The sequence below is a fragment of the Nicotiana sylvestris genome, chromosome 6 (assembly GCF_000393655.2).
Source record: "Nicotiana sylvestris chromosome 6, ASM39365v2, whole genome shotgun sequence".
Taxonomy (NCBI): domain Eukaryota; kingdom Viridiplantae; phylum Streptophyta; class Magnoliopsida; order Solanales; family Solanaceae; genus Nicotiana; species Nicotiana sylvestris.
This window is the reverse complement of record NC_091062.1, coordinates 49,092,936-49,105,013: the sequence shown is the minus strand read 5'-3', so window position 1 is coordinate 49,105,013 and position 12,078 is coordinate 49,092,936. Positions and strand designations below refer to the sequence as shown.

Here is a 12,078-nt window from a genome sequence, read left to right as displayed (position 1 = left end):
TGGGCACGTAGGCTTAGGGGTGACTTTTAAGAACTTTTTGAATAATGTTGGGAAATTATTATACTAGATGAATTATGAACTTTTTTGGCATATATTGATTAGTGTGTATGACTTTTGACTAGATTCGGGTTTCTCGGCATTATTTTGAGGCTATTAGTGTGGTTTGAGTGCCGAGAAGAGGACTTGAAAGCGAGGTAAGTCTCTTTCCTAATCGTGTAGGAGGGAGTTATCTCGTAGGTGCTTAAATTGTTATTTGCTACTAGTTGTGGGTACTACATACGCACAAGGTTATGAGAGTTCGTACGTAGCTAAAATCATGTTTATTTTTGGGTAGACTTAGGACTTTATCATGCAATATTTATATTATTTGAACTCAACTTATTAGTTTAATTACGTAAATTTATAATCCAAATTTTATTAGGATTATTCAGGCCGAGCTTCATTACCTTGAGTTTCGGCGGAATACTTGATTATCGGTAAAAAACATTATGCTTTCTTTACGTGCCCATCCTTTGTTTTAAAGTTGTCTGACTTGTAGTTCGAAGAGTTTTTAATCTTGTAGATTGGATCGTATGCATTGGCAGTATATTTGTGAGTCATCCATGAATCGGGTAGTACGACCTCGGTAGTGTATGTACATGATTATTATAGATCAGGTCATACGACCTCGGCATAACTCGTGTGTCATGTCGATAGGAGTCAAAATATACATGATATTTCCTTCTTGACTTAAGATTTGATATTTACTTGATAGTCCTTATTTATTGAGATAGCACCTGATATTTAGGGATTCTAAATTGTCATTATGTTAAAGGATCATATTATTTACCATTTCTTATTCCATTGTTACTGTTATATTTTATGCCTATTTGTAATTCTTGTACTTTATTTATTGACCACTATTATGTGTCAATATCGACCTCTCATCACTATTTTTTCGAGCTTATACTACATGCTTACTGGATACGCGTTGATTTACATACTCATGCTATAGTTCTGCACTACTTGTGCAAGTACTAAGGCAGGTACATCTGCTGGCCATTCGGGCACGCATCGCCATTATTCGGAGACTTAGTGGCGAGATGCTCACCATGCTTTGATCTTCAACACCCAGAGTCTCCTTCTTGTTGTATTTTCATTTCTGTCAATTTTATTTTAGATAGTAGCCATAGTGGTTTGTATATTCTACTAGATTGCTCGTGCACTTGTGACACCGGGTTTTGGGAATTTCTAGTAGATGTTTATGGTGTTTCCTAATATTGACACCTTTTTAGTTTATGTTTTACTAATATTTTATATATTCGTGATTTTTTATGCATTAATTTTCTTAGTTAATAAAAGCCATAATTTTAAAAGTAATAAAATGAATAATTAAATGGATAGTTCACTGTTGGCTTGCCTAATGACAACATTGGGTGCCATCATGATCTATAGCACTAGTTTTACATAAGTCTTACGAGTCATGATCAGGCCTAGTAGAGTCTTGCGGATCGGTGCGAAGACGTCCATACTTATCTTTGAGAGGCTATAGGGTATTAGGAAACTTCTTTTTCTTCATCTTCTATCATGTAGTTGATATTGTGCTAAGTATCTTTTTCTTATTCTCTCACAGATGGTGAGAACACGCACTACGACGGCATAGGGGTAGTTCCCCCGATTGTTAGAGTAAGAGGTCGAGGCCGAGGAGGGCCACAACTCCAGTTAAAGGATGAGGCCATTGTAGAGTTGCTCATGTGGTACCACCAGTGGATCCAGTGGAGGATCATGTTATTGTGGAGCAGGATGAGGCACTTGCAGCTGATTCGACACCAGCAAATTTTATGACTACACCGGAATTTTAGGGGGTCATGGGGCGTATATTGCGGTTCATGGATTCTATGACTCAAGCTAGGCTATTTCCTGGACCTAGCCATATCTGAGGCAGAAGGGGGAACACAGACCCTTACCGCTTATCCTCCAGGACACGCTGATACTGTTTATTAGACCCAGGTGCACTACTTTCAGGCGGGGCTCAGCCGGTTACAATAGTTAGACTAGAGACCAGACTGGTCACATCTGTCAAGGAGCAGAAATGGCTGGACACATGGCTAGGCCTCATCCTCCTATCTTTGGCAATGAGCGGTCAGAAGACCCATAGGATTTCATTGACCATTGCAAGGAGAGGTTGCATAATATAGGAGTATTAGGGTCTAACGGAGTGGACTTCACCATATTTCGCTAGGCGATTTAGCTATTGTTTATGCTTCCTCTTGATTATATTCCAATGACATATTATGGTTAATTGACGAAAAATAAGCTCTAATTGTGATATGTATACATTGCAGGATGAGGAGCCTATATGATGTTTTCAAGAGGATATTGGAATGATTTATGACCAAGAACAACCCTCGAAGTCGAGTGCGCGCAAGGACGAGACAAAAAATGGACGAAATCAAGCTTCAGACGCGCGAAGAAACGCGCGAAAAAAGGCACGAAGTCGTGCAGTAGTCCGCGCGTAAGAAAGGCTGAAGCAAAATAACGCGCGAGCTCGCGCGTGTCAGGTCCGGAAAAAAAAATTATTTAGGGGTAAAATTGGAAATCTGGAGGGAAACCCACTTAACCTATATAAAGTCAAGCTCGCCCAAGGTTAAAGGAGGAGGTTTTTCAGAGTTTAGGGGAAGAAATAGAGAGGCAAGAAGCAAGGAGGAGTTTAGACCATCAAGTTCTTCTTTTCTTCTCTTGTTTTTGCTGTTTTGAAATTGAACTTACTTATGATGAACACTAGTATGAGCAGCTAAGACCCATTGTTCTAGGGTCGTGGGTAAAACATGATTGTTGTTGTTTGAAGTTTAATTTGACAAAGTTGGTTTATCATATTGGGTTTTTTTTTTTAATTTTGTTCCTAATTATTTTGCTGAGTAGCTAACAATGAAATACTATCTACTAATCTTTAGATGAACTCACAAGTGGGAACTTTAGATTGCATATAGAATTAGATAGAGCACGTTCTTGAACCCGGGCCTCGGGGAACGGATCTGCAATTGGGATAGACATATACCCAATTGTCTTGCTTGGTTGAAATATAGGAATTGTAATTGCGTTCTTGATTAATCTTAATTCCATAGACATATAGGCACTGAGTTGACTTGAATAGGCGAGTAAGAACTCGACAGATTTTTATGAGTAATATCAACCCTGTCAATCAATAACCTGGATAAAATGATTAGTCATTTCGAGCCAAGAACACAACACGATTGTAACTATGCCCGTGACCCTGGAATATCTTCTCCTACTGCTTGTTACTCGTAATTGCTATTCGTTTGGTTACTTGTTTTAGTTAGATTAATTCTTTATAGTTAAGTAGTAAAACAATTACATCTCTCTTTTGTGAACAATCTCTTGGGTAGATAAAGATATTGGGTTTGAATCAATCAACGGTTAATCATAAAATCTTCGTGGGAACGATACTCTACTCACTACTCTATTACTTGACGATCACGTGCACTTGCATGAGTGTTTTTGGTCGCAATAGGTTTTTGGCGCCGTTGTCGGGGACTTAGAAATTAGCTACTCGATTGAATTGAGCTTTTATTACTTATTTATTCGAGTTTTAACTTTCAGTTCACTTTGTTTGTGCTAATACAGGAGTTTCTATTGAATGCGAAGAAGTAGAAGCGCAAACAATCTCATTCCTTTTGATCCCGAAATTGAACTAACACTTCACAGATTAAGGAGGGAGGTGGACGCGAGAACCAGAATTGAAAGAGAGTTGGACATCGTAGTTCAACCACAGCCAATTGAGATGGCAGGTAATGAGGAACGCGCGGTGATTGAAGCCGCAAGGCACAGTCTGGCTAATATGACTCAGGCTATTGTGAAGTCTGAAATCACTGGGCACTTTGAGCTAAAACAATACATGGTGCAGTTGATCCAATCCACAGGGCTGTTTGTGGGTTTACCTCATGAAGACCCTTAGAGGCACATTCTGAATTTCTTGGAAATTACAGATACCTACAACTATCCGAACGTTTCCAAGGACTATGTCAGACTGACACTTTTCCCCTTTTCACTGATTGGGGAAGCTAAGGAGTGGTTGAATAAAGAGCCAGTAAATTCAATCCGCACCTGGGATGATCTGGCGAGGAAATTCTTAATCAAGTTTTTCCCCACTAAGAAAACAAAGGTATTGAGGAGTCAAATTCTTAGGTTTGAACAACGAGCGGGCGAGACACTGCGTCAAGCATGGGAAAGGTACAAGAAAATGTTCAGAAACTGTCCTCATCATTGCCAGACGGACGAGGTATTGGGTCACACTTTTGTAGATGGCTTAGATGATGCTTCAAAGATGAATCTTGACTCCACTTGTGGGGGTAGTTGCATGGCCAGACTGTACAGTGAAATCTAAATCTTGCTGAATAACTTCACTGCTAATGATAATAACTGGCAAGGTGAGGGTGATTCACGAAAGGCAGTTAAGCAAAAATCAGCTGGGTTACTTAAGTTAGACGAAGTGTCAGCCATGAGAGCCGATATTGCAAAGTTGGCTAATCAGATGACTCGGATGACAATGCAGCAACCACAGATAATGCAACACGTACAACAGATGACTATTTGCTGCGAACTCTGTGGTGACAGTCATATGAGTGATATGTGCCCCACGAATCCAGAATCCATCTATTATGTGGGGCAACAGAACAGAGGTCCACTAAATCAGCATGCACAATACGGGAATTCTTACAATCCAAGTTGGAGGAATCATCCCAACTTCTCATGCGGTGGAAATCAGCAGAATCAGAATCAGCATAGACCCCAAGGGGATTTCAATCAGCTTCAGAGACCACCCCAACAAATGGAAGAAAATACCAATGATCTGCTAAAGAAGTTGTTGATTGACAATCAGCAACTCAGGACCGACTTCAGAAATCTTGAAAGACAAATGGGGCAGTTAGCAACAACGCAAAACACTAGACCTGCGCGCGCCCTCCCCAGTGATACAGAAAAGAACTCTCAAGTGAATGCAGTTACACTTAGAAACGGGAAGGAGCTAGAAGAAGTGCCAAAGAAAAAGAAAGACAAGCCCATACCTGAGGGAGAGTTGATCCCTAAAGTGACTCAAGAGCAAAAGAATGCTGCTGAAATTTCAGAGCCCGTGGAGGCCCTTAGACCACCACCACCTTTTCCCCAGAGATTGCAGAAAAAGAATGATGATCGCATGTTTACAAAATTCCTCTCTATGTTGAGCCAGGTTCAATTGAATATCCCACTCATTGATGTGCTTCGTGAAATTCCAAAGTATGCTAAATACATAAAAGATATAGTGGCTCACAAGAGAAGATTAACTGACTTTGAGACAATTGCACTTACTGAGGAGTGCACTTCTAGGGTCCAAAATAAGCTCCCTCAAAAGCTTAAGGATCCCGGCAGCTTTACGATTCCTGTGCGTATTGGTAATGTTGATGTGGATCGTGTTCTTTGTGATTTGGGGGCAAGCATCTGATACCCCTGTCTTTGTTCAAACAACTGGGTCTGGGAGCTCCAAGGCCAACTACTGTGATGTTGCAGCTGGCTGACATATCGATAGCACACCCTGAAAGGGTGATTGAAGATGTGTTGCTGCAGATTGGGAAATTTATCTTCCCGGCTGATTTCATTATCCTCGATTATGAGGCTGATGAACTGCTTCCAATCATATTGGGGCGACTTCTCTAAGCTACTGGTGATGCAATTATCAAAGTAAGAGAGGGAAAGATGATTTTGCGGGTAGATGACGAGGAAGCAGTTTTTAATGTCTACAGAGCAATCCAATTTCCCCGCCACTATGAGGAGCTCTCAATGATATCTGTTGATGACACCGATGAGCAGATTCGTTATCCGAGTGTATATCTAGACGATTCTCTAGAGAAAGCACTTATATTACTTGATATCCTGGGGCTAATGAGGAGGTTGAGGAGATGATGCACATCCTTGATACATCTTGTACGTACCTGCAAGGGACGCACCCCTTCAAGCCTTTGAATAGACCAGAGGGGCCTCCTACAAGGCCGTCAATTGAGGAAGCCCCAAAATTGGAACTTAAACCCCTTCCACCCCACCTGCAATATGCTTATTTGGGTGACTCTGACACTTTACCTGTTATTGTCTCATCTGACTTGTCTAAATTGCAGGAAGAAAAGCTGTTGAGAGTGCTACGTGAGCACAAGCGAGCACTTGGGTGGACTATGTCTGACATTAAGGGCATTAGTCCAGCCTTCTGCATGCACAAAAGCCTCATGGAGGATGGACACAAGCCCAGTGTAGAGCAACAACGCTGACTCAATCCAATTATGAAAGAGGTGGTAAGAAAAGAAGTGATTAAGTGGCTCGATGCAGGTATTGTATTCCCTATCTCAGACAGCAAATAGGTAAGCCCCGTCCAATGTGTACCCAAGAAAGGGGGGATGACTGTAGTAGTTAATGAGAATAATGATTTAATACCTACAAGAACTGTCACCGGGTGGAGAATTTTCATTGATTACAGAAAATTGAACAATGCCACCCGGAAGGACCACTTTCCCCTCCCTTTTATTGACCAAATGCTTGATAGATTAGCTGGCCAGGAGTACTATTGCTTCTTAGATGGTTACTCGGGGTATAATCAGATTGCTATAGCCCTAGAGGACCAAGAGAAGACCACTTTTACGTGTCCTTATGGCACGTATGCGTTCAAGCGAATGCCTTTTGGTCTTTGTAATGCACCTGCGACTTTTCAAAGGTGTATGATGGCCATTTTTATTGACATGGTTGAGAGGTTTGTGGAATCATGGACGATTTTTCTGTGTTTGGTTGCTCTTTTGATAACTGCTTGATGAACCTTGGTAAAGTACTTGCTAGGTGTGAAGAGACTAACTTGGTGATAAACTGGGAAAAGTGTCATTTCATGGTACGTGAAGGTATAGTCCTGGGGCACAAGGTGTCTAAAAATGGTCTACAGGTGGACAAGGCAAAGGTGGAAGCGATTGAAAAATTGCCACCACTGATATCTGTCAAAGGTATTCGCAGTTTCTTAGGCCATGCAGGTTTTTATCGTTGTTTCATTAAAGATTTCTCGAATATTTCCTCTCCCTTGTGCAGGTTGCTTGAGAAAGATACCGCCTTCAAATTTGATGATGCCTGTTTGAAGGCATTCGAGGAGCTGAAAGGAAGGTTGGTTACTGTACCAATCATAATTGCTCCGGATTGGGAGCATCCATTCGAGTTGATGTGCGATGCTAGCGACTTGGTTGTTGGTGCTGTCTTGGGGCAAAGGAGAAATAAGATATTCCACTCCATCTACTATGCGAGAAAAACTCTGAATCCAGCTCAGATGAACTACACTGTCACTGAAAAAGAGTTGCTTGCAGTGGTGTGGGCATTTGACAAGTTCAGGTCATATCTTGTGGGGACCAAAGTCATCGTCTACACAGATCATTCAGCCATCAGGTACCTGTTTGAGAAAAAGGATGCCAAGCCGAGACTAATTCGGTGGGTCCTACTGCTACAAGAGTTTGATTTAGAGATCCGAGACTGCAAAGGAACAGAGAATCAAGTGGCTGATCACTTGTCAAGATTAGAAAATCGGAACCATGTGGCTGAAGGGGATGCAATCAAAGAAACATTCCCTGATGAGCAGTTATTGGCAATCACCTCAAGTACAGCCCCGTGGTATGCAGATTATGTGAACTTTATTGCAAGTGGGGTGACACCACCAGAATTGACACCAGACAATAGACGAAGGTTCTTGCATGATGTGAGGCTCTACATGTGGGATGAGCCATTCTTATACAGGCTATGTGCAGATCAGTTGGTGCGGAGATGTGTTCCTCAGGAGGATATGAGTGACATACTTCATAGTTGTCACGCCTTGTCATACGGAGGTCATCACGGTGGAAACAGGACCACCCAAAAAGTGCTACAATCAGGTTTCTATTGGCCTAAATTGTTTAGAGATGCACACACCTTTGTTAAAATGTGTGACAGGTGCCAAAGAACCGGGCGATCACTAAGAAGCACGAGATGCCGCTGCAAAACATCCTGGTAGTGGAGCTTTTCGATGTTTGGGGAATTGACTTCATGGGACCTTTTCCATACTCGAACGGCCATAGATACATCTTGGTGGCGGTTGATTATGTGTCTAAGTGGGTGGAGGCCATTGCTCTTCCCTCTAATGATGCAAAGGTGGTGGTAATCTTTGTCAAGAAGCATATCTTCACACGCTTTGGAACTCCCAGAGTGTTGATCAGCGATGGAGGTACGCATTTCTGCAACAAACTGTTAAACAATGTCCTTGCAAAGTACGGGGTCAAGCATAAGGTCTCCACTGCCTATCATCCACAGACGAGTGGTCAAGTGGAGGTTTCAAACAGAGAGGTCAAGCAAATTCTTGAGAAAACAGTGAGTGCAAAGAGAAAAGATTGGGCCGGAAAGTTAGACGACGCATTGTGGGCGTATCGAACAGCATACAAAACTCCCATAAGTGCTTCTCCTTATAGATTGGTGTATGGGAAGGCATGTCACTTTCCCGTCGAACTTGAGCACAAGGCCTATTGGGCAATAAAGAAGCTAAACATGGATGGGGACTTAGCTGGAGAGAAGAGGTTACTGCAACTCGATGAGCTCGAGGAGTTTCGATTACATGCATATGAGAATGCCAAATTGTATAAAGAAAAGACTAAGAGGTGGCATGACAAGCACATTCAACATTGAGAGTTCGAGCCAGGGCAAGAAGTTATGTTGTTCAATTCGAGGTTGAAACTTTTTCCCGGAAAGCTTAAATCTCGTTGGTTGGGCCCTTTTGTTGTGGTAAGCGTGAAGCCTCATGGAGCCATGGAGTTGAGAGATATGAGTTCCACTAGCACTTTCTTGGTGAACGGTCAACGGATAAAACATTACTGGGGTGGTGACTTTGCACGTCACAAGACCTAATTGGACTTGAAGGATGCTTGAGAACATGTTGAGTCGTGCCGCGACGTTAAATCATGCACTGGATGGGAGGCAACCCATTGAAATATTGTAACTGTCGTGCTACGACGTTAAATAAGGCGCTGGTTGGGAGGCAACCCATCGATAGTAGTAGTGTTTGATTTTGAGCTTTAACTTACTAACAAATACAGGCGACGAAGGGCGGGTGAAAGGACCATCAACCAGGAGCAAAACAGGTGACATTAAATGCAAAACTAAACGTCCAGGAGCGCGACTTCGCGTGTATGCTCGCTCGTCTGGGCGAATTTTTCTGCCTGGAACTCAACAGACCCGTGCGAAGAAACGCGCGAGCTACAAACTTCGCACACAAGTTCGCGAACCTTTCTACCTGGAACTCAACGGAAGCGCGCGAACAAACGCGCGAGCTCCAAACTTCGCTCGTATGCTCGCACGCCTGGGCGAGCCTTTCAGCCTAGAACTTTTCAGGCGTTTTGTTTTTCTTTTTAGTTTTAGTTTTTCTTTTTATTTCTTTTATTTTTGTAGTTTAATAGGTTATTTGTTTAGACACATTTACCCATATCCCTTCTTCCAAAATCTCCCAACCCCTTCAAAGACACCCCTGCCCCCATCACCCTCTCTCGCGATTCCCTTCCCAAAAAGAAAAAAAATCACTAGCATCATCTCCCTATCTCACGATTTTTAACAAGGTATGAGCTCTAGTTTTAGTCTTTCTTTTGTTTTCTCTTTCTATTTTCAGATTTTGTTATGTTGTATTTTATGCCATTAGTGTAGATGTGTTTTGTGATTTGGTGTTCAAACTTGGTGAAATGTATTGTGGGGTTAGTTTGTTGTAAGTGTGGGGTGGGTAGTACTTGATTTGGGTTATGGATGAGCTTTTGTGGGAAGCCCTTGTTGCAAGACCCTTAAAAAAAAGTTGTGAGAGCCTAATGCCCACAAAGTGTTTGTGGAAAGGCCTCAATGAGCATGATTATGTAGTTGTGACCAATTTTGCATGTGAAGTCTGAGTAACCGCATCAAGTCACACTATTTTTGTTGGGATGAGCTAATGTGTCCTCATTTTGCAGTTATTATGGCACCATCGAAAAAGCGCCAAGCCACGGGTCCATCCTCAAGCCGCCAAAGGGTAGCTCCTGCACGTTCCTATGATAGCAACAAATTTGTCTCTCGTGAGGCTCAGACCCGTTTTACAGAGAAGGCTGCCAAGAAGGCGATTCTGGAGAGGGGCATCAACATCAAAAAGGTCAAGGAACGATGCCCCCACATGTACAATGAGTTGATGGAGCGGGGTCTGCAGGCCTTCATTGACGAGCTAAGGGAGGCTAATGTAATGGTTGTACGCGAATTCTATGCTAATCTACCAGAGCATGTCAACCATGTGGTCACAGTGTGTCGTAAGGCGGTGGATGCCTCCATTGAGGCGATACGCACAGCTTATCAATTGCCCGACCCTATTCCTGAGAATACTGACTTTTATGAATATGGGCAAAATCCAATCGATGCCAAGTGGGAGCGCTTCTTTGATGAAATTTGCGCACCAGGAAAAATGATAGAGTGGCTGGAACATGGAGAGAAGTTCCACTCATCCGTCTTAACTCCAGAGGCGAAGAGTTGGTTGTATGTGATTAACAGTCGCCTTATTCCATCCACAAATACTATGGAGGTGAATGGACCCCGGGCTGCATTGATTTGGTGTTTCATCAAGGGTCTTCCCTTCGACATGGCCAAAGTGATCCACGCTGAGATGTTTATCCGATGTCCCCAATGCCAGTATGGCTTCTTTTTCCCATCTTTGGTGACTAAGCTTTGCAGGAATGTGCAGGTTCCTGAAAATACTCATGTGGATGGGCTAGTAAGACAAAGCCACAAGATCCGACCTGGCACAAACACCATAGGGGAAGCCTTAGCAGCATCGGCAGGTAGAGAGGATGAGAGTGGTTCTGATGCATCGGAGGAGGAAGAGCAAATGGATGTGGAGGGCGAAGAACAGGCCCAAGCGCCCAGCGCAACAGCTGCAGCACTGTCACGAGCAGCGTCCTATTCAGGAACTGCCAGAATGTCCCGGCACACCACATTGGAGTAGGAGGTGGCTGGTCTACGCACCTCCTTGAATGATTTGGGCACTCGTGTGGACGTGATAGTTGACCAACAAGTCAAGTCGGAAAAGAAGTTCATGGGTTGGCTGCGAGCTTTGGGGCGTGCATGCAACGTGAACCCCGAAACCGTTTCCGATCAAGAGTGAAGCTTCAGGGAAGTCTCTTCACCTCACTGCTCTTTTAAATTTTAAGCCATGGGGACATGTCTTCTTTTTAAGTGTGGGGTGGGGGATTCCCTCATTGTATGCTGTATATAGTTGTACAAATTATCGGGTTGTCTTGTTTGTTTCATGTTGACTTGATGGTTTTTGTTAAGCAGGAGTAGCGTTTTTGTTAATTTAGATAAATGGCTCGGCCCGACGACGGATCCCTTTCGACGGGGTTCTTGAGGGACTGAGTCGAGAAAAAAAAAGAATTTGTAGGCTCTTCCTGATGACGAATCTTTTAGACAATTTTCTTGAGGGAAGTGAGTCTAAAGAAAACAACAAAAGGATTTTTTATTTTTTCTTAGGTAGTGTAGCAATTCCCCCTTGGTTTTTCTTTAAGCCGCGGTTCTTTTCCAAGGGTTTAGCTTGAACCGGGCATAGGTAGTTTTTATTTTTTGTTTTCTTTTTTATTTGTAGATTAGGGGTAATGGGTTACGAGCTATAAAAAAATTGAAAGAGAACCCATAGCGTTGACACACCTGAACACGATAGACCCTAGAGTGTAACGCTTAGTCCTAATTGTTGAATCTTACTGAAAGTGCCTTAATTTGTATGTTTGTTACTGAATTGAATGCTCGTAATGGAGCATCTTGATGAGCTAATCTGAATGAGTCATATGCCATGTGTTGTGAGTATTTGTGTAGTCCATGTAGTGTACTTATGTCTAGAACTTTCCCGGTATGTGAGTTGAAGCAAAATTTTAGGTGATGCTCGGTTTGAAAATGATGTTAGGCTTTCTTTGACCTTTCTGAGCTTAATGGCTTATCACAAATAAAATTTGTCCCTAGTTAACCCTTTTGAGCCTTTAGACTTTTGTTTGGCACCCGCATTACAAGCCTATA

General features: G+C 42.6%; 1 protein-coding gene across 1 annotated transcript; it reads left to right on the top strand.

Annotated features, from left to right (window-relative positions):
* Nucleotides 1-3,637: 3,637 nt before the first annotated feature.
* On the top strand, nucleotides 3,638-5,476 carry LOC138870578 (uncharacterized). The gene is made up of 3 exons (XM_070148399.1): nucleotides 3,638-3,788; nucleotides 3,987-4,349; nucleotides 4,428-5,476. The coding sequence occupies exons 1-3, from the start codon at nucleotides 3,638-3,640 to the stop codon at nucleotides 5,474-5,476; spliced, it is 1,563 nt and encodes a 520-aa protein (XP_070004500.1).
* The last annotated feature ends 6,602 nt before the right edge of the window (nucleotides 5,477-12,078 follow it).